The following is a 23,699-nucleotide window of genomic DNA, read 5'->3' as shown; positions in this document are numbered from 1 at the left end:
GGACCACCTGTTGTTTGAATTTTGAGCTGTGTATGGCGGGCTTCAGTCTTGTAAATTAACTTTGAACCCCTTTTACATGGGCAGAACGATCAGGTTGGCCTGTTGGTTTTTCAAACGGATTTGATTAAAACTTTCATATTAGTCAATGGCCAGGCCGATGTGAATGTACTTGTGTCCGGTTACATCCAATTACCTCCGTCGTGTCCATCCAGGTAAACGTGATGGATTGTTGCTCATTTGGTATAAATGGATGCAGGTCTGTTTTTATCCAGTCGCTCATAGATCCAACATGGGCCGCCATTTGTAGATGCAGAGAAAAACTGTGTAGCACTTTCCACCAGAGGAACTGCTGGATGTATTGGGTTCTCCGTTCTTGTGCAACAACTCTGCAAACATCTTTGTCCCTTCTGACACACCTCACTGGGTAGAAGTACAAACACCTATACATGTACAACATAAATATATCCTGTACACAGCTATGGAAAGGCACCAGGAAATGGACACCAGACTGATTAGAAGCTATGCAAGAATGAATCAGTCAGTGACTGGAAGGGTTATGACTGGGTTATAGTGGCTCACAATAAACCATTATACCATAAGAGTACATCAAGCAGAGACTCATATCAGCAATAAACAGTTTCAAGAATGATAACCAACTGTGAGACAGTTTTCCTGCCTGATAGCAATCAGTGAATGTCCCAAAGTGCACTTTGTGTGTAACCTACAAAGTGTGTCTCTGGCTATAGTAAAAAAAAAAGTTGGTGGATGATCACCATGAAAGCAATCTGTAGTTAATTGGCTCTTTGGTGTCAACCTTCTGCTGGCTCTGTGTTGGGGTCCAGCCTTTATGGTGGTGCACTTAAGTACTGTCCCTTTAAGGATTCTGCATGCAGTGGCTTAGTGTTCCCTATTGAAAGTTAGTCTCCCTCTGCTACCAGCGGTAGTGTGAAACCAATAAAAAAAATCCTCACCAGTCCTGTGTGCTCAGCAGACACCGGTTCAGAGGTTGGGCAACCAGGAACTGCTCTGGCACTGCCCTCAGTGCAAGTCTGCTCTCTGTGACTTTGGCTCCTACCTGCTACGGTATCTGGCCCAAGGATGATGCCATCCTGCTTACTGCACATAGCTAAGCAGAGATGTGCAGAGCCCCAGTCCCCTAGCAGAAAGAGTAAGTTCCGCCTTTCACAATCCAGGAAAACTACATTCCGCTCCTACCCTTCTATGTCTATTGGAAATTGTAGTCTTTCAGCTTATTCGCTGCCATTGCCGAGTTCTTGTAGTGAGCTACTGCACAGTGGAAAATATTCGACTATTCAATCCTGATTTCTGCCCTTCCACATTGGAAACTTCACAGTTTAGTTTTCCTTAAAGTGGAATTTCATCCAAAAGTTCCACTTTATATCCTCCTCTCCCTTCCTCTTCCACATTTGGCATATTATATTTTTTGAGGGAAACGGGTACCTTGTTTTGACAGGTACCCACTCCCACTTGCCCCCCCCTTTGCCCGCAGCCTTCTGGGACACATCAAAGGTCCTAGGAAGCTGCGGGATCATTCACAAACTGCAGTGTGAATTGCGCATGTGCAGTGGGAAGCTGGATGTGAAGCCACAAGAAATCAAAGCCAGCTTCCCACAGTAAACGAAAGACTGGCGAAGAACCAGCCCAGGTGAGGACCGTGCTGAATCCCTGGACAGGTAAGTGTCCTTTTATTTTTTTCTTTCTAGGGGGAAGATCCTCTTTAACTTACCTTAACATCCTCTCTAATGGGCCTCTCCACCTATTCCAGGCCCCATTACAGCTGCCATGGCTATTGTTATGTCTCTGGCCTCAGCCGTTATCAGCCCCAGGTAATGGTCTGCATTCACAAACTGCAGGTTCCTGGGAATTTGTTGTCCTATGGCCTGTTGTAGTCATACGGGGGTTCACTTTCTAAATCTTGAGAGTGTTACTGTGCATGGTAGCCAATCACCTTCTAACTTCAACTTGTTCAATTAAGCTTTGGCAAAAAAACAAAAAAAAAAACTGAAAGCTGATTGGTTTCTAGGCAGAACTGCACCAGATTTTGCACTCTCCAATTTTGTAACCCATGGTGCCTGTAAAGCTTGTCATACACTGTTAGACTAGCCATACACTGGTCAAATTTTTACCAGATCAGTAAGAACCAGCTGAATTTCAATCAGTATGTGGCTATCCCTGCTTGATAGAAGTCAATCGTTTGACATGCTGTACTTCTGTTGAAAGGCCATGCTTGTATACTTTTGCTGATCATCGGCTGCCTGTAAAGTCTTCAATGGTCATATGTACATTAGATAACCTAGAGCTGCTTTTAGAGGCGTAAAAAAACAGAAACACCAGATGCCTCTAACAGCGGCATTTTTTTTCCTGCCCTTGTGCATGAGGCCTAAAGTGTGTCCATATGGAGAAAGCTTTTTTGTAGTTTTGGATGGCGTGGGAAGGGTTAAAGTGGTTGTAAAGGATTTTTTTTAAACTAACAAATATGTCTATACTTACCTGCTCTTTGCAATAGAATTGCAGAGCAGCCTCGATCCTCCTTTTCTCAGGTCCCCCGCCAGCGCTCCTGTTCCTACTCTCTTGCTGTTGCCCCCAATAGGAAGCCTATTCCCATATGCGGCACTTGTGCAGCCTCGCTACCAAGCCCCGCTGCTGCTTCCATTGACACAGACAACTGGGAGATAGGACTCAGCCCCATCCCCAGCTCCCTCGTCACTGGGGTTGATTGGCAGGAGCGTGAGCCAAGGGCTCCCGCTGCTATCGATCTGCCCAGGGAGGAGGGACAAAGCCAGGAGAGCATGCACAGCACTGGATTGCGATGGGGTTCAGGTAAGTAAAAGGGGGGAGTGAGGGCGCAGGTTTGTGATATAGAAGGTTTTTTTACCTTAATACATTCTTTACCTTAATGCATAGAATGCATTATTGCAGGGATATGCAATTAGCGGACCTCCAGCTGTTGCAAAACTACAAGTCTCATGAGGCATAGCAAGACTCTGACAGCCAGAAGCATGACAACCAGAGGCAGAGGCATGATGGGACTTGTAGTTTTGCAACAACTGGAGGTCTGCTAATTGCATATCCCTGCATTAAGGTAAAAAAACCTAGAGAGTTTAGAATGACTTTAAGTTTACTATGAACAATGGAAATTTCAGCCAGTTCCTAATGAAGAGCACTACTTCAGTGGTCCTGCCGGCCCCCTCCTGCCCTGACGTCCTTCATGTGAAAAAAGTCAAAGGATTCCTAGTCTACCAGAAACTAAAAGAAAGTGTTAGTTCTAGATATACTGTACGATAATGATGTAAGATTATTTTCTAAACTATAAATACATTTGTGAATATGTGTTCTATTTTAGGGGCCTTTTACCCAGACAAAACCCCAAAATCTGATAAACTTGATGATGCAGTCCCTCCTGGTGGACAGTACACCTACACCTGGATTGCTGATCAGAAGTATGCACCCACCAGTGGAGACCCCAACTGTCTGACATGGATCTACCATTCCCACACCGATGCCCCCAGAGATATTGCAAGTGGATTAATCGGGGCACTGCTCACCTGCAAAAAAGGTAACTGTAGTTTAACTGGATTTAAAATGGGGGTTTTATACTCCCTAAATATTTATGCAATGATAAGAGTACTTTTTATCTACTTTTGCATCTCAGTGTGACTACCTCCAGCCTTTTTTACAGCCACATCCTGTCTATCTAGAAGTGTTCCAATGACATCTGATTGTAATTGCATGGGGTGGGTACTGTGATTGTGAAAACAGTAGACCATATCGGCACAGTGTGCAGCTGTAATCTCCGTTGACGATGAGTGTAAAACCCTGACAACATAGGAGAACAATTAGCAGAGAGTTGTCACCCTATATTGGGAAGCTCTTGAACAGGAACCTTCATGGCTGCACCACCATGCAGTATTTTAATGAAAACTGCAGAGTTAAAAAAAAAGAAGAATGAAAAAACATTATTGTACGCCTTAGCTGTTGATCTCGTAGCTCAGATTCTGCGAACTAAACTGGAGATTCAGGGGCTAAGCAATGGCGTGCATCAAGATGCAGTTGGCTTATACGCTGATGGCATGATCCTGTATTTGGCAGACCAGGAACCCTCTCTATAGCTGCCACTGAACATTATTGACCACTTTGGAGTGTTGCCCGGTTTGTCCATAAACTGGTCCAAATCTCAGATGTTACCATTTATTTATTACAAGTATTTATTTATATAGCACCAACATTTTACGCAGCACTTTACATATATTGTAGATTTTGTTCAGTCCCTGCCCTCAAGGAGTTTACCATCTAAGGCCCCTATCTTACATACATTCACATACTGGGGCCAATTTATAGAGGGGCCAATTAACCTACATTAAATATTTTTTCACCTACTTGAGAATAGAGATGTGCGCAACTGAAATTTTCTTTAGTTTTATTTTGGATTAATTTGTTGAGTTAATCATTTTGTTTCATTATATTTGTCATGTTAGAATGACTAGTTTTCGGAATTTGTTTTGTATATTTAGATTCGTTTGGCATATTTGGATTCGTTTTGTATATTCTAAATCAAACCATATTTTGGAAGCTATTTGAGAAAATTGGCTATATTTGTTTTAATGTGTTATTTCGCTATTTTCTGGAAATTACTTATGCACTCTGTTTGGGTTTGGATGGAGGTGAAGCCATCAGAATCATTGAATCATAACATAATGAATGGAATGAAATTCATTTTGGATTCATTCGTTATACTATGATTGGAGATTCTAATGGAGCCACCTCCATCCAATCCAAACACAAGTAGGAATTATCTTTTGTCACTTTTATACCTAACTATATTTATCGCAATGTGTTTTAATTTCATATGTCGTGTTTTTTTTTTTTTATAATAATGAAAAATGTAATATAATGCAACATAAAAACGAAATAAATCCTAATGAACTCCGATCATTCGTTATGTTGTCATGTTATTTCGGATTCAAATGGAATGAATGAATTTCGTTGTATTGTTATAATCTATTTAAGATTCGTTGAAGTTTATTACTATTGTGATATACGAGATTCGGATACCTCCAAATCTCCGAATAACAAAAATCTTGTACGCATTTAGATTTGTAGCAAATAGATTTCCACATGTCTACTTGGGACATGACTCCCTTCTACTTACAAGAACTACTACTCTTAAAAACCTGGGGCTCTGGGTATCTAAAGATACTGTACCTCTGATTACCTGGCACTGAAATTTTAAGCCGTCTATAGCCACTATCAAAGCCAAAATCCACGTATGGTGGAGACTAGCTTTGGGATTCATGGGTTGTGCTAATATAATAAAGACCTTTCTGTTAACCAAAATTCTCCACTATGTTTACCCCCAACTATTTTCAGAAAAAGACTGGAACTTTTGTAATTCGATTAACATGTTAATGATTATATGAAATGTAATAACTGGGTTTAGGTTCACTTTAGTATTTTGGGCTCTGGGTCACCAATAGGCAAGTTCATTTATAACCCAACAGTTTTTATATGCAAAACCCCAGAGCTGAACATTTTGCTGTTGAAGCTTTCTTCTTACGAGTCTTACTTATTTACAGAGATGCTGGTGATGTAAGCCTTGATTTGTGCTTATAATCTTCTCATGCCCTTAAATTGTAAGTTCCTCTTGACCTTTCAGTGATTGGCCCATGCATAGAAAACCAAAGTTTAATGGCATTACAATAAGTGCCGACCCATGCTTGATTTCGCTGCACGGTTTCCAGAAACTAAATTTAATTCTGATTATTCCTGATATCATCCAGGTACTCTGGACAGTTCGATAAATCGGCTGGATGTGGATAAGGATTTTGTGCTGATGTTTACCGTTGTTGATGAAAATCTCAGCTGGTACCTGGAGGAGAACATTCAGAAATATTGTTCAGAAGCAGACACGATAGATGTGGAGGATGAAGACTTTCAGGAGAGCAACAAGATGCATGGTGAGCAATGAGGACTAATGCAGATTGGCTGTAGATTACATACAGAATGCATTAAAGGACCACATTATGCAAAAGTGAATAACATTCATAACTACAGTGCCTTGAAAAAGTATTCATACCCCTTGGAATTTTCCACATTTTGTCATGTTACAACCAAAAAGTAAATGTATTTTATGTAATAGACCAGCACAACGTGACACATAATTGTGAAGGGGAAGGAAAATGATAAATGGTTTTCAATTTTTTTTTTACAAATTAATATGTGAAAAGTGTTTTGTGCATTTGTATTCAGCCCCCTTTACTCTGATACCCCTAACTAAAATCTAGTGGAACCAATTGTCTTCAGAAGTCTAATTAATAAATAGAGTCCACCTGTGTGTAATTTAATTTCAGTATAAATACAGCTGTTCTGTGAAACCCTCAGAGGATTGCTAGAGAACCTTAGTGAACAAACAGCAGCATCGTGAAGGCCAAGAAACATAACAGACAGGTCAGGGATAAAATTGTGGAGAAGTTTAAAGCAGGGTTAGATAAAAAAAATATCCCAAGCTTTGAACATCTCATGGAGTACTGTTTAATCCAATGGGAAGAGTATGGCACAACTGCAAACCTACCAAGACTTGGCCATCCACCTAAGCTGACAATCTGGGGCAAAGAGAGCATTAATCAGAGAAGCAAGAGGCCCATGGTAACTCTGGAGGAGCTGCAGAGATCCACAGCTCAGGTGGGAGAATCTGTACACAAGACAACTATTAGTCGTGCACTCCACAAATCTGGCCTTTATGGAAGAGAGGCAAGAAGAAAGCCATTGTTGAAAAAAAGCCATAAGAAGTCCCATTTGGAGTTTTCCGAGAAGCCATGTAGGGGACACAGCAAACATGTGGAAGAAGGTGCTCTGGTCAGGCGAGACCAAAATTTTACTTTTTGGCCTAAAATCAAAACACTATGTGTGGCAGAATACTAGCATTGCACATCACCCTCAACACACCATTCCTACTGTGAAACATGGTGGTGGCAGCATCATGTTGTGGGGATACTTTTCTTCAGCAGGGACAGGGAAGCTGGTCAGAGTTGATTGGAAGATGGATGGAGCCAAATACAAGGCAATCTTAGAACAAAATCTGTTAAGAGTCTGCAAAAGACTTGGGCGGAGGTTCACCTTCTAGCAGGACAACGACCCTAAACATACAGCCAAAGCTACAATGGAATGGTTTAGATCAAAGCATATTCATGTGTTAGAATGGCCCAGTCATAGTCCAGACCTAAATCTAATTGAGAATCTGTAGCAAGACTTTGCTGTTTACAGACGCTTTACATCCAATCTGACAGAGTTTGAGCTATTTTGCAGAGAAGAATGGGCAAAAATGTCACTCTCTAGATGTGCAAAGCTGGTAGAGACATCCCCAAAAAGACTTGCAGCTGTAATTGCAGTGAAAGGTGGTTCTACAAAGTATTGACTCAGGGGGGCTGAATACAAATGCACATTGGGGCTGAATTAAAGAGATATTACAGTGTATGGCCAGTTTTACCTTACCTCTTGGTGGACATGGTAAGAGGTGAGCTTTCATTTTAGGAAAAAAAGAGGCTAACAATTAAAGTTGTCTTCTTGGGGCAGGAAAACAGCATTACTTTCTATTACTTCCTGGGACATTTGAATATTTAAAGTAACCTGGCTTGAGATGTTTCTAAACGAACAGTGCTGAAGTGTAGGAACCATGTGAACCTTCAGTTCAATCTCTGCGACCTTGTGGAGGCTCTTGGATTCCAAGCCCAGGCTGTCCACAGGGTCTCTACGTCTAAGTAAGTTAAGATCAAGTGTCCCTCATTTTATTGTATTCATACAAATGGCCATACTGTCATGTACACCAAAGGGAATCTGTATGGGACTACTTTGAACAGTTGTCCTGTTGCAAAACCACCAGAAATAAAGCCCAACTCCAGCCATGACTATCCCTATATAGCTTTAGATAGAGTATGAAAGAATCAGAATTTGAGTCTTTATGCTGGCTATATCCCTGTTGAACACCTTTGTGCTCTCATCTTGTTCTGACACTAGTTAAAGAGACAGAAAAGGGGGAGAAATCTCCCCAATGGAGATCAGACCACAATAAAACCACAGCAGAAGTTCTCACTCTTCCCCACACTATTCAAAATTAAAAATGTCTTGGCTTGAGTAAGGCTTTAAATTGAGTAGATGACCTTTTTAAGAGCACCTGAGCCCAGCTTATATTACATTGCACTCAGCTATTTTGCTGAGAACATATTTTTGGGGGGTTTTGCATTGGGCTTCATGAACATTTTGGAAAGGAGGGGATCCAACTGTGCAGAGCCCTCCTATGAGAATGAATGAGGCCTTCTAAACATGAGGTCTGGAATGAGGCCTCCTAAACATCTGTCTACATAAGCCCTGTACTAGCTGAATGCCTTGTATTAAATTTAATTATGTACACTGATTGATCTCATTAATGTATTTTATTTTCAGCAATTAATGGATATTTGTATGGAAACCTCCCGGCTATGGACATGTGTGTGGGTGACTCGGTGTCCTGGCATTTGTTTAGTATCGGTAATGAAGTGGATATCCACTCAGCCTACTTTCACGGGCACACAGTTAAAAACCTAGGCCACAGAACCGACGTCATTAATCTGTTTCCTGCCACATTCGTCACAGTGGAGATGACCCCATCTAATGCTGGATCTTGGATGTTAACCTGCCAAGTGAATGACCACTTTGAAGGTAAGTAAGGAGCTCAGATCTAGACATTGCTGGTGTTATAATTCATATAGACAGAAAGTAGGGGCAAACATACCACTTGTGAAGACTGCATGGGGACACAAAAGGACAGTGGTGGCCCAGTTTGTCAAGGAGGACCAGGACTCCAATTTTTAATTACTTATCACCTGGGCCCTTATATATAGAGGTGGCAGAACTTAATGTGGATATATAAGGGCTGTGGAACTGGGCTATCTCTGTGAGTAGTGGTAACATCACAAGAAGAGATGACATAAATGCAGGAAGTACAAACCAAAGTAAGTAAGTAAGGTAAAGCGTATCTAAACCCAAAAAACAAAATGTAATATATTGCAGCTTAACAGACCTTAGATGTGATGGCAGCATTGGTGTTTTTCAACCACTTCAGCCCCGGAAGGATTTGCCCCCTAATGACCAGGCCATTTTTTTGCAATACGGCACTGCGCTACTTTAGCTGACAATTGTCTGGTCATGCGATTGCCCGGTCGATCAATAAAATCGGTGTCCTATTTTCCCCACAAATAGAGCTTTCTTTTGGTGGTATTTGATCACCTCTGTGGTTTTCATTTTTTGCACTGTAAAAAAAAAGGCCGACAATTTTGAAAAACAAACAATATTTTTTATTTTCAGCTATGAAGAACACACCCAATAAAAAAATGTAAAAAATTTAATTTCTTCATCAATTTTGGCCAATTTGTATTCTGCTACATATTTTTGTTAAAAAAAATCCCAAAAAGTGTTTATTGATTCGTTTGTGCAAAAGTTATAGCATCTACAAAATAGGGGATAGATTTATGTCATTTTTATTTTATTTTTATATTAGTAATGGCGTGAGCAGTGATTTTTAGTGGGACTGCGACTGAAATGGATAAGAACTACAATCTAGTTCAAGGTTATCTGCTGCTGTTTCTAATTAAAAAGTATAAATGTGCATGCACATTAGAAGTAAACACTCTCTGAGACATGTTCAGCTCAGTTACTTCTAACTTCTGATTTATTTCTGGGCGGTGTTAATATTTTATACAGAAAGATTGCTATGTCAGTCTAATTGGTACATCTCATTGGTTAAAATACAAGAGAAATGGAGAATCTTGATGCTTGAAGTTTGGTTGAAGCTGGTTCTGTTATCTGATATGCATTCTTCTAATGTGTGGGAAGCAGGGGGTAACCGCCATCTTTAATTCCAAACAGAGAGCCAATCTGTATACTACATAATAAGTAAGGAGTTGCATAGAAACATGTATACACATAAGCAAATAGACATTTTCTGATTATCATTATGTATATTAGATTCCTTCACACGACATTGCAGACAGATCGAACACCTAACTGACATTTTTGCCACTTTTTGGTAACCAATGACAATATTACAGAGATTGGTGCTAAAAATATGCACTGACATTGTACTAATGCCACTAGCAGGGAAGAGGTTAACATCAGGGGCAATCAAGGAGTTAACTGTGTTCCCTCATTGTGTTTCTAACTGTATGGGGGATGGGCTGCCTGGGACAACACACAGATCTGTATTCCTGCATTGCAGAAAGACAGGATCTGTGTGATCCCCTGACAGAACGGAGATTTGCCTTGTTTACTATGGCAGATCCCCATTCTGTCACTACGGGGGAACAATCACGGATGGCTGGCGGACATTGAGCCCGCTGGATCCGCTAATTGGCTCCCCTACTGTCCAATTGGTGCGCCCACAGATTGGCGTGTACAAGCAGACGTACAGCTACCGTGATTCGCAAAGCCGAGCCAACCTGCAAATGCGGCAGCTGGTCGGCAAGTGGTTAAAAAGGAACTGCAGTCGGCTCACATCATTTGTAATAAAAACATCTTTGCCATTCTGAAGCTTCTCTTCAACCACTTTGCATATTATTTTATATATACTGTGATTCTGTACTTGTCAAATATGCTGCAGAAATCTCCCTCCACTGAGTCTGACTGCATCCATTTTAACTGTGGGCAGCTGAAGCTAAAAAAAAAAACCCTTCTAATGCCCTGTACACACGGTCGGACTTTCCAACAGAAAATGTGTGATCGGATAGTGTTGTCGGAAAATCCGATCATGTGTGGGCTCCATCTGACTTTTTCCATCTGAATTTCCGACACACAAAGTTTGAGATCTGGATCTAAAATTTTTCCGACAACAAAATCCGATCGTTTAAATTCCGATCGTGTGTAGACAATTCCGATGGACAAAGTGCCACGCATGCTCAGAATAAATTACGAGACGAAAGCTATTAGCTACTGGCCCATTTATAGTCCTGTCATACGTGTTCAGAACGTTCATCACCGTGCTCAGAACGATCAGATTTTCCGACAACTTTGTGCGACCGCGTGTATGCAAGACCAGTTTGGGCCAAAATCCGTCTGAAAAAATCAGCCGGATTTTGTCATCTGAAAGTCCAAGTCCAACCGTGTGTACAGGGCATTATTCGCACTTCTTATTGGCATCTGTACATGTACACAGGGTCATTTATAGTCGTTTCTAGGCTGTTGAGTTTAGAGGCCTTTTTTGGAATGCAAAAAATTGAGTTCAGACGCTGAGTTTAGAGGCATTTGACACAGTTCCCCATAAACGTTTACTGTACAAAATAAGGTCCGTTGGCATGGACCATAGGGTGAGTACATGGATTGAAAACTGGCTACAAGGGCGAGTTCAGAGGGTGGTGATAAATGGGGAATACTCGGAAAGGTCAGGGGTGGGTAGTGGGGTCCCCCAGGGACCAATCCTACTTCATTTGTTCATAAACGACCTGGAGGATGGGGTAAACAGTTCAATCTCTGTATTTGCGGACGATACTAAGATAAGCAGGGCAATGCCAAGCTGCTGCTAACAAAGCAAACAGAATATTGGCATTAAAAAGAGGATCAACTCCAGAGACAAAACAATAATTCTCTTGCTCTACAAGACTCTGGTCCGGCTGCACCTGGAGTATGCTGTCCAGTTCTGGGTACCAGTCGTCAGGAAGGATGTACTGGAAATGGAGCGAGTACAAAGAAGGGTAACAAAGCTAATAAATGGTCTGGAGGGTATTATTTATGAAGAAAGGTTGAGAGCACTGAACATATTCTCTCTGGGGAAGAGACGCTTGAGAGGGGATATGATTTCAATGTACAAATACCGTACTGGTGACCCCACAATAGGGATAAAACTTTTTTGCGGAAGGGAGTTTAACAAGACTCGTGGCCACTCATTAAAATTAGAAGAAAAGAGATTTAACCTTAAACTACATTCTTTACTGTTAGTGCGGCAAGGATGTGGAATTCCCTTCCACAGGCGGTGGTCTCAGCCAGGGGCATTGATAGGTTCAAGAAACTATTAGATAATCACCTGAATGACCACAACATACAGGGATATACAATGTAATACTGACATATAATCACACACATAGGTTGGATTTATCTTTTTTCAATCTCACCAACTATGTAACTATGTTAAATGCTTCTAAATGTGGCTAAACATGGTAACATGTCTAAACGTGGTAACTCGCATTTACCCGCATTTCGTTTACAATAGTTTTTCATTTTTAGCTGTTTAGAATTTTTTTTTTTTCAAACGCTTCTAAACGCAAACGCTCCAAAACGCCGCTAAACGCAACATGTAGACGTGGCAAAACGGACGCTTTAAACGTGGGTTATTATCTGTCAAGTTAAATTGTTCAGGAGAAGTTGTAAAAACGTCCCGTGTACATTATAAGAGCATTTTTGCAGCTGAAAAACTGCTCTGAAAACCCACGTGTTCTGTTTTTTTTTTTTTCCAGCCAGAAAACGCCCCTGCCAAAAAAAATAAAAAAATAACAGCCTATGGGGGTTATTTACGAAAAGGCAAATCCACTTTGCACTACAAGTGCACTTGGAAGTAAAGTCGCTGTAGATCCGAGGGGGACATGCAAGGAAAATAAAAAACAACATTTTAGCTTGTACATGATTGGATGATAAAATCAGCAGAGCTTCCCCTCATTTCAGATCTACTCCTCAGACCTCTAAACCTAGGATAACATGCTGGGGAGTTTACTGGCTGTAGTAAAAAACGCCTGAAGCCAAAAAACGTCAGCTGTAAAAACGTCCAGTGTGCATGAGGCCTAAAAAAAAATGAATAAAAAAGAGTTTAATTGAACTTTAACCTTACATTATGAATGAAAAGCTTCTTCTTAATGATTAACTAATGACACAGATAGGATAAACAGTTTTAGTGCTCTGGCCTCCAGCTAGATTCTCTGCAGCAATAAAAATTAGTAGTACCCATTGACCAGACAGATATGTATGGAATGCACTTTCGGTTATCGCAGATTAAATCCAGTTGTGGAATTCCATCTTGTAGTAAATTACTATGTATATAAATGAAATCTTCCTTCCTACGTGTTCTGGACATTGCATAGTGCAAGCTATTAAAATCCTATACATAAAACTGCCTGGCTGCCAACAGGAGAGCAGTACCAGGAGGTACTGATGAGGTCCCATATTTTAACCTCTTTATGGCTGGAGGTATTCTTGTCTTTGGGACTACAGTGATTCTAGTTAAAGCGTTTCAATTGATTTATTTTAAGGAAAAGCTCTGGGAAAATAGGAATTACAGTGGAAGTGTTAATTACACTTACCTCCATACAGCTCTTATGAGAACTGTTTCTCCTACAACTAAAATCTATGGAACTATCGTTTTCAGCAATTAACTTAATTAATAAAATAGTAGGGACAGAAAGGAAGGATTGAGCTAATGCCCCGTACACACGTTCCGATTATCGTACGACCGATCGTTCACATTTTGTTGCATACAACTAAGATCGAATACAACAGTGCAAAATGTGTGTAAGATTTTTGTCGTACGATTCTGGAAAAATCTTCCGTTGTGCGTAGCTACGTATTTTAAATGATGTCAAATACGTGTGACCCGTGTGTGCTTCTGGTTTATTTTTGTGTTTGTGATCATGCATGGTGTTTATTGAACTACTTTTATCGGACGCATACTGTACTGACTACACGATTGTCGTACGATGGGCTGTCATCCGACCAAAGTTTTCCTGTTTGTCCCTTCGGATTTGGTTGGACCGACTGTCGTGATCGGCTGTCGAAAGCTGCGTACTAACGATCAGATTGTCGAACGATCTGTCCGAAAGCGACTTTTGTGGTCCGATAATCGGAACGTGTGTACGGGGCATAAGAGTACTGCTACACTCATGATAGTTTTTAGAGAGCTGTATCCTGTATCTCAGGAAGGCTGGCACAGAGGTAAGTGTCATAATCACTTTACATTTACCTATAGCTAAAAGATAATTAAAGTGGAGGGCCACCCCGAAAAAAAAAAATACGTTAATAATCTTAAAAATTTTTAAAAAATAAAATACATTTTTTAACTTGCCTGAAACCTCTGTTGCTAGGCAGTCTTCCTAATCTGCCTCTTCCTATCCCGCGGCGCTTCCTCCTCTTCAGTGAGCGGCCCCCGTTGCCTTCTGGGACTAGGGTTGCCACCTTTTCTTCAAACTAAACCCGAACATTTTCACAGCGCATGGCAATTTTTTTGTAGTACACGCTATAGGATTGTAAAATACCTTGGGTTACGCAAAAAGAGTAGTAATGAAGTGTGCTACAGTGAACAGTTGCTATAGCCAAATTGCATTAAAAGTGGGGGGACTTAAAGGGGCATGATTAAATAAAACAAAAGCATTTAGTGTACCCATAAAATATGATTTGATTAATAAAAGAAATGTCAGTGAAAATAGCCTACCTTAAAAGTGGACACTGTCAGCCAGTAGAGCAGTGGACGGTGTCAATAGAGCAGTAAATGGTGTCAGTAGGGCAGTGTACAGTGTCAGTAGAGCAGTGGACAGTGTCAGTAGGGCAGTGGACAGTGTCAGTAGGGCAGTGGACAGTGTCAGTAGAACAGTGGACAGTGTCAGTAGAGCAGTAAATGGTGTCAGTAGGGCAGTGGACAGTGTCAGTAAGGCAGTAAATGGTGTCAGTAGGGCAGTAAATGGTGTCAGTAGAGCAGAGGATGGTGTCAGTAGGGCAGTAAATGGTGTCAGTAGGGCAGTGGACGGTGTCAGTAGAGCAGTAAACGGTGTCAGTAGGGCAGTAAACGGTGTCAGTAGGGCAGAAAGAGGTATCAGTAGACCAGAGGCCAGTGTCAGTAGAGCAGTAAATGGTGTCAGTAGGACAGTGGACGGTGTCAGTAGGGCAGATGACAGTGTCAGTAGGGCAGGCAGTAGACAGTGTCAGTAGAGCAGCGGACAGTGTCAGTAGGGCAGGCAGTAGACAGTGTCAGTAGGGCAGGCAGTAGACAGTGTCAGTAGAGCAGTAAATGGTGTCAGTAGGGCAGAAAAAGGTGTCAGTAGACCAGAGGACGGTGTCAGTAGAGCAGTAAATGGTGTCAGTAGAGCAGTGGACAGTGTCAGTAGAGCAGCGGACAGTGTCAGTAGGGCAGGCAGTAGACAGTGTCAGTAGGGCAGTAAATGGTATCAGTAGAGCATTGGACGGTGTCAGTAGAGCAGTAAATGGTGTCAGTAGAGCAGTGGACGGTGTCAGTAGAGCAGTGGACGGTGTCAATAGAGCAGTAAATTGTGTCAGTAGAGCAGTGGACAGTGTCAGTAGGGCAGTGGACAATGTCAGTAGGGCAGGCAGTAGACAATGTCAGTAAGGCAGTAAATGGTGTCAGTAGAGCAGTGGACAGTGTCAGTAGGGCAGTAAATGGTGTCAGTAGAGCAGTGAACGGTGTCAGTAGAGCAGTGGAGCAGTAAATGGTGTCAGTGGAGCAGAGGACGGTGTCAGTAGAGCAGAGGACGGTGTCAGTAGAGCAGTGGACGGTGTCAGTAGAGAAGTAAATGGTGTCAGTAGAGCAGTAAATGGTGTCAGTAGAGCAGTGAACTGTGTCAGTAGAGCAATAAACGGTGTCAGTAGGGCAGTAAATGGTGTCAGTAGGGCAGTAAATGGTGTCAGTAGACCAGAGGACTGTGTCAGTAGAGCAGTGGACGATGTCAGTAGAGCAGTGGACGGTGTCAGTAGAGTAGTAAACGGTGTCAGCAGGGCAGAAAATGGTGTCAGTAGAGCAGTAAATGTTGTCAGTAGGACAGTGGACGGTGTCAGTAGGGCAGAGGGCGGTGTCAGTAGGGAAGAGGACAGTGTCAGTGGAGCAGTGGATGGTGTCAGTAGGGCAGAGGAAGGTGTCACCCGGTGAGAACTGTATATATGGATGCTGTCTGGGGAGTGGAGAACAGTATATATGGGGGGACTGTATATATGGATAGTGTATGGTGGGAGGTGTATGTATGGTGTATGGTGGGGGGAGGGGGGGTGTATGGTGGGGGGAGGGGTGTGTGTAAATGGTGTCAGCAGAGCAGTGGACGGTGTCAGTAGAGCAGTAAACGGTGTCAGTAGGGCCGAGGACAGTGTCAGTAGAGCAGTAAATGGTGTCAGTAGGGCAGTTTCATAGTTAGTTAGGTTGAATAAAGACACCAGTCCATCCAGTTCAACCTGAGTGAGTGTCTACAATTGTCCCCATCCCTGTACATTGCACACTCATGTTGGTCCCTGCCCTCAAGGAGCCCACAATCCAAGGTCCCCATTCATATCCTAGGGCCAATTTTGAACAGAAGCCAATTTACCTACCTGCATGTCTTTGGATTGTGGGAGGAAACCGGAGTACCCGGAGGAAACCCACGCAGGCACAGGGAGAACATGCAAACTCCAGGCAGGTAGTGTCGTGGTTGGGATTTGAACCAGTGACCCTTCTTACTGCTAGGTGAGAGTGCTAACCACTACACCACTGTGCCGCCCTACTGTGCGGCAGTGTACAGTGTCAGTAGGGCAGTGGACAGTGTCAGTAGGGCAGTAAATGGTGTCAGTAGGGCAGTAAATGGTGTCAGTAGGGCAGTGTCAGTAGAGCAGTAAATGGTGTCAGTAGGGCAGTGTCAGTAGAGCAGTAAATGGTGTCAGTAGGGCAGTGGACAGTGTCAGTAGGGCAGGCAGTAGACAGTGTCAGTAGAGCAGCGGACAGTGTCAGTAGGGCAGGCAGTAGACAGTGTCAGTAGGACAGGCAGTAGACAGTGTCAGTAGAGCAGTAAATGGTGTCAGTATGGCAGAAAAAGGTGTCAGTAGACCAGAGGACGGTGTCAGTAGAGCAGTAAATGGTGTCAGTAGAGCAGTGGACAGTGTCAGTAGAGCAGCGGACAGTGTCAGTAGGGCAGGTAGTAGACAGTGTCAGTAGGGCAGTAAATGGTGTCAGTAGAGCATTGGACGCTGTCAGTAGAGCAGTAAATGGTGTCAATAGAGCAGTGGACGGTGTCAATAGAGCAGTAAATGGTGTCAGTAGAGCAGTGGACAGTGTCAGTAGGGCAGTGGACAATGTCAGTAGGGCAAGCAGTAGACAATGTCAGTAAGGCAGTAAATGGTGTCAGTAGAGCAGTGGACAGTGTCAGTAGGGCAGTAAATGTTGTCAGTAGAGCAGTGGACGGTGTCAGTAGAGCAGTGGACGGTGTCAGTAGAGCAGTAAACGGTGTCAGTAGGGCAGTAAACGGTGTCAGTAGGGCAGAAAATGGTATCAGTAGACCAGAGGCCAGTGTCAGTAGAGCAGTAAATGGTGTCAGTAGGACAGTGGACGGTGTCAGTAGGGCAGATGACAGTGTCAGTAGGGCAGGGGACGGTGTCAGTAGGGCAGAGGACGGTGTCAGTAGGGCAGAGGACGGTGTCAGTAGAGCAGAGGACGGTGTCAGTAGGGCAGAGGACGGTGTCAGTAGAGCAGAGGACGGTGTCAGTAGGGCAGAGGACGATGTCAGTAGGGCAGAGGACGGTGTCAGTAGAGCAGTAAACGGTGTCAGTAGGGCAGAAAATGGTATCAGTAGACCAGAGGACAGTGTCAGTAGAGCAGTAAATGGTGTCAGTAGGACAGAGGATGGTGTCAGTAGGGCAGAGGATGGTGTCAGTAGGGCAGAGGACGGTGTCAGTAGAGCAGTGGACGGTGTCAGTAGAGCAGAGGACGGTGTCAGTAGGGCAGAGGACGGTGTCAGTAGAGCAGTGGACGGTGTCAGTAGAGCAGAGGACGGTGTCAGTAGGGCAGAGGACGATGTCAGTAGAGCAGTGGACGGTGTCAGTAGGGCAGAGGACGTGTCAGTAGGGCAGAGGACGGTGTCAGTAGAGCAGAGGACGGTGTCAGTAGGGCAGAGGACGGTGTCAGTAGGGCAGAGGACGGTGTCAGTAGGGCAGAGGGGTGTGTGTATAGTGTATGGTGGGGGGAGGGGGGTTTATGTATAATGTATGGTGGGGGAGGGGGGTGTATGGTGGGGGAGGGGGGTGTATGTATAATGTATGGTGGGGGGAGGGGGGTGTATGGTGGGGGAGGGGGTGTATGTATATTGTATGGTGGGGGGAGGGGGTGTATGGTGGGGGAGGGGTGTATGTATAGTGTATGGTGGGGGGAGGGGTGTATGTATAGAGTATGGTGGGGGGAGGGGGGTGTATGGTGGGGGGGAGGAGAGGTGAGAGTACTTTGAAAACCTGACAATGAAAAAACTTACCTTATAAGCTGGGCTGCAGTCCCAGCGCGATCTCTGCACACATTCCAGAGCAGCAGGGAATGGGGAGGCTCCACCCACCTCCTTGTCCCTTCTACAGCCAGCCAGAGGATTGGAGGAGAGCACCATGGAGGCTCCGCCCACCTCCTTGTCCCTTCTGCAGCCAGCCAGGGGATTGGAGGAGAGCACCATGGAGGCTCCGCCTCTGCCTCGGTGTCCCGACTCCCGTCCTGTACTCAGAGTCTCAGACAGCTAAACAGGAGCAGAAATTAATAAGTGCTACGCCGCTGCGGACCCCGAAATTGAGGAGACACGGCCGCGCAGGAAGGGAGCCACTGACGGTCTGAAATGAATAATGTGCCCGGGTCTCAGGTGGTCAGAGACCCGGGCACATGTTTCAAAACCCGTACTGTCCGGGTGAATCCCGGACAGGTGACAACCCTATCTGGGACATGTGTTTGTCCTAGAAGACAATGGAGCCATTCACAAAGCGCTGCGCGACTCATGCATGCACCGTAGGAAACGGGCAGTGAAGCCGTAAGGCTCTACTGCCTGTTTCCCTTCGTTAAGATGGCGGTGCCGATGGACGGATTGGCCTCGGGGGGCCAACATCGCGGGATCGCTGGACAGGTAAGTGTCCTTATTAAAATTCAGCAGCTACAGTGTTTGTAGCTGCTGACTTTAAAAATAAATAAATAAATCTTTGCTCGGAACGTCCCTTTAACAACAGGCCCCACCCACTATAGGGTGCCTGCAGAAAAATGCAGGAAAGGGTGGAGACAAGACCAGGCACCATGCACAAGGAGAGCAGCAGTGAGTGGTCTTTGCTACAGGAAGCTCTGTCACAGAGGGAAAGTGTCACACTGAGTTACTGCACAGATCTGGAAGAAATACACAAAGTACACCAAGATTCAAATATGAATACACATAGTTCTTGTATTTAGACAACATTGGTTTATCCCAGAGTTCAGTTTAAAAGTCCACATTTTAGTCCATTGCAGGGTTCCTGTCCATGCATGATCCTGCTAGTGTTTGGGGAAGAGGTGGGGAGAGAGAGGGGGTGAAATAGGTGGGGGAAGAGATGGAGAGAGAGAGAGAGAGAGGACATTCCACCCTTTCTTCTTTAGGCTCCACCTCTTCCTATTAGCTCTAACTCTTCAGAGGTAGGGGAGAGAGGGGGGGGGGGGGGGTTGTGAGAGAGGTGGGGGGGGAGAGAGGGAATAAGACAGGGGGTGGAAAAAGGTGGGGTGGGGAAGAGGTGTGGGGAGAGAGGAGGGAGGGAGAAAGGTGGGGGAGAAAAAGTGAAAGGGCTGAGAGAGAGGGGGTAGAGAAAGAGATGGGGGTAGAGAGAGAGATGGGGGTAGAGAGAGTGAGGGGGAGGGCAGAAAGAGAGAGAGGGGGTAGAGAGAAAGAGGGGAGGGCAGAGAGAGAAAGAGGGCAGAGAGAGAGTTGGGGGTAGAGAGAGAAAGAGGGGAGGGCAGAGAGAGATGGGGGTAGAGAGAGAGAGAGGGGGTAGAGAGAAAGAGGGGAGGGCAGAGAGAGAAAGAGGGCAGAGAGAGAGTTGGGGGTAGAGAGAGAAAGAGTGGAGGGCAGAGAGAGAGTTGGGGGTAGAGAGAGAAAGAGGGGAGGGCAGAGAGAGATGGGGGGTAGAGAGAGTGGAGGGCAGAGAGAGAGATCGAGGGTAGAGAGAGGGGGGTAGAGAGAGTGGGTGGTGAGAAGGGGGTCAGGGAGGGGAGAGAGATGGGGGCTCCCCTTTCCCCCAAACTACACCAGGAGGTTCTCCCATACCCCCCCCCCCAAAAAAAAACTACACAGAACTCTCACCTTCCCGCAGCCCACTGTCTCCTTTTTACCAGCTGTGTGTAGCGAGGCTGCTGAGGCCCGATCACAGCCTGGGACTCCGATCTGCTCTGCCAAGTGAGCTACATCCATGATCAGATGCTGCAGCCACCGCCGCCTTCTACTGCCGCTTTGCTCCCCTGTCACCGAACAGTCAGTCTGCGGTCTCCCCCAGTGTCATCCCTCTGGTGGGTGTCACCCCAGTGCGGTCCGCACCCCCGTAGCAATGTCACTGCTTGTAGTGTCCCTTCTGCCTGGGGGAAGCGCTACCCCCTTGAAAAATGCCGCCCAAGGCAAACGCCTGGTTTGCCTGGCGGTAGATACGCCCCTGGCTCCCCCTGATTCCTGTGTACCAGCTGGTTTTACATTAGAGATTGAAGAATGGAAGACCGCCAAGTCAGCGCTGGGAAGGGAGTGCAGAGAAAGCTGAGCTGCTGAAAACTAAAGTGAATGAGTTTCTACTGCAATTTTTTAAGCTGCTTTCCAGGCTTCCAATAACATCTTTGCAAGAACGCCTGTCTGCAGGTGGTGAATGTGAATTCATTAATAACTTGTATACACATGGCTGGATCCCTGGACTTGCCATTCAGAGACTTTCTATTATGCCTATGGGATTTTAGTGAATCCAATTACAAATTTCTCAACTTGTGTACAGTACATTGAATAAGGCTGGCCATATATTATACAATTTTCTGTACAATTTCCTTTAGATTTATCTTCAACTATGTAATGCAAGGGCATGCCTAATTGGATACAACTGAAAGTGTTGTATAGTTTTGACCTCATATTATATGTTTTTTGGTAAATCTAAAGGAAAATTGTACAAGAGAGTTGAACATGTATAGCTAGCCTAATGCTGTGTACACACGACCGTTTTTTCAGTCAGAATAAACTCTGACGGTCTTCCCGACGGAGTTCCGATGGAGTTCCGCTGAAATGGACTTGCCTACACATGATCACACCAAAGTCGGTTTGTTTAGAACATGATGACGTACGACGGGACTAGAAAAAGGAAGTTCAATAGCCAGTAGCCAATAGCGTCGTTTTTGGTCCATTGGACCAGCATACAGACGAGCGGTTTTCCCGATAGAAATTGATTCCGTCGTAAAGATTTAAAACGTGTTCTATTTCTAGGTCCGTCAGAATTAAAAAAAATAAAAAAAGTCAGATGAAGCCCACACATGATCGGAATATCCGATGAAATGATTCCGTCTGACATTTTCTCCCGGAAAGTCCGGTCGTGTGTGCGCGGGATAAGTCAGGGCCAAATACCTTACTAGCCCCTCTCCTAACACATCTACATAGAGATGCAGCTGTTATGTAATACAGAATTCCTGGAACCAAGACGTAATGTAATGTAATGGTTTCCAGATGTATATTGTGACATTCTGAGAATGAGACCTAATGTACGTTTAGCCCAGGTTCACACTGCTGATTGACATTTCATTCCCGCATGTCAGTCTGAAGTTGCCAAAAGTAGAACAGAAACTACTTTTGGGAATGGGTGCGGCGTCTCAATAGTCGCCTATTTGGCATGCGATTTGAAATGTCAAATCACATGCCAATTTGCATCAATGTGAACCTAGGCTTAGGCCAAACATCTAAAACAGTTGTGATAGTTACATTCTGCCGATTCCATAGCCTATCAATGCATTTGCTATGTAGGTCTACTGACCTACAATACTATTAGCGTTTTTTTGCCACTCAAAATACGGCTGCTGGACACTGATTGGTTAGGGATACTTCCATTCCGGGCATGGTCAGATTAAAACGGGAGAGTAGGAGCAGACAAAGCAATAGGAAGGGAACAGGCTTCATTTAATAAGTACATGATAACAGACATATGCGAAACTTTACATTTTGGATGTAACATACCCTTTAATGCACTATAACATGTTGCATTAATGTGCATATAATATAGTGACTTTTAACCACTTCAATACTGGGCACTTATACACCTTCCTGCCCAGGACAATTTTGAGCTTTCAGTGCTGTCACAATTTGAATGACAATTGCGCGGTCATGCTACACTGTACACAACCTACATTTTTATCATTTTGTTCCCACAAATCAAGCTTTAATTTGGTGGTATTTGATCACCTCTGCGGTTTTTATTTTTTGCTAAACAAATAAAAAAGGGCAAATTTTGAAAATAAAATAAAAGTTTTGGTTCTGTTTCTGTTATAAAATTTAGTAAATAAGTACTTTTTCTCTTTCACTGATGGGCACTGATCAGGTGGCACTGAGGCCGCGTACACACGCAGGGACTGTTCGCCCAACTTTGTCCGCTGAACAGTGTTTCGGCGGACAGTCCGCCCGTGTGTGGGCTTTCAGCGGACAGTTTCAGCGAACAGTCCGCTGAACAAGGTTTTTCGGAAATTCCGAAAAACTGTCCGCTGAAACTTTGTTTCAGCGAACAGTCCCCTCGTGTGTAGGCTTGTTCGTCAAACTAAGTTCCGCGCATGCTCAGAAAGGATTTACACGCCGAAAGTTATAATGCAGTGTATAGGACGTCGTATTTTTCGTCCTGTCGTACGTGCCGTTCACGTCATCGCGCACGGTTTCAGCAAACTGTTCGTTCGTCGTGTGTGGCCATGTCCGTCCATGCTAATTTTGAGCGGACTGTTTGCTGAAACTGTTTGACGGACAAAGTTGGGCGAACAGTCCCCGCGTGTGTACGCGGCCTGACAGGCACTGATAAGGCGTCTCTGATGGGCACTGATATGTGGCACTCATGGGTGGTACTGATATGCAGCACTGATGGGCACTCATAGGCAGCATTGATGGGCACTCATGGGTGGGACAGGTGGGCACTGATGGGCACTGATAGGATGAAAAGATGGGTACTTATGGGTGGCACTGATAGGCGGCACTGATGGATATTGATACCTGGCACTGATGGGCACTGATATGAGGCACTGATGTGCATCCCTGGTGGCACTGGCAGGGGTAGGCATTGACAGTGGACACTGATTGGCAGCTGTCTGGGCATTGATTAGCAGCTGCCTGGGCACAGATGTGCATTTCCCTGGGGGTCTGGGGGGGCATACCTGGTGGTCCAGTGTGGTGGCATCCCTGGTGGTCCTGGGTGGCATTATGGTAGTCCTGGGCGGGATCTGAGGGGGGGGGGGGGTGGCTGCGCTGATAAACAATCAGCACAGACCCCACCCCTGTCAGGAGAGCCGCCGATCCAATCAGTCGTGATTGGACGCTGCTGATTACGTGGTAAAGAGTCTCCGTCAGAGACTCTTTACCTAGATTGGTGTTGCGGGGTGTCAGACTGACACCCTGCAACAACGATCGCCGCGATGTGCGCCCCCAGGGGCGTGCAGCGTCTTAATATCCTGAGGACGTCATATGATGCCCAGTCAGGATATTAAAACCACTTTGCCGCCGTCATTCTGCTATATGGCGGGCAGCAAGTGGTTAATATTGGGAAATTCCAGCATACCTTATACTTTTGTGGATTGGCATTGATTATATTATAACAAACTGTTGGCACTATATATATAATAATAATAATGCACGCATATAGTAATTTTTTCTACTTTCCAATTCAATAGGGTGGACATTATATTTTTTAGGCCTCTTGCACACTGCAGCTTGAATAAACTCATCTTTTTTTTT

At 44.5% G+C, this 23,699-nt stretch overlaps 1 protein-coding gene across 1 annotated transcript in view; it reads left to right on the top strand.

Annotated features, from left to right (window-relative positions):
- Nucleotides 1–23,699, top strand: part of LOC143986572 (ferroxidase HEPHL1-like) — a 126,826-nt gene that overhangs the window by 33,344 nt on the left and 69,783 nt on the right. The window contains exons 3-5 of the mRNA XM_077484972.1: nucleotides 3,365–3,577; nucleotides 5,799–5,975; nucleotides 8,458–8,712. Coding sequence (XP_077341098.1) covers nucleotides 3,365–3,577; nucleotides 5,799–5,975; nucleotides 8,458–8,712 — 645 coding nt within the window. The remainder of the gene's footprint in view (nucleotides 1–3,364; nucleotides 3,578–5,798; nucleotides 5,976–8,457; nucleotides 8,713–23,699) is intronic.

Source organism: Lithobates pipiens, unplaced genomic scaffold (genome assembly GCF_037356315.1).
Source record: "Lithobates pipiens isolate NorthernLeopardFrog02 unplaced genomic scaffold, aLitPip1_a1.2 Scaffold_17, whole genome shotgun sequence".
Classification (NCBI taxonomy): Eukaryota; Metazoa; Chordata; class Amphibia; order Anura; family Ranidae; genus Lithobates; species Lithobates pipiens.
This window is presented reverse-complemented; position numbering and strand designations above follow the sequence as displayed.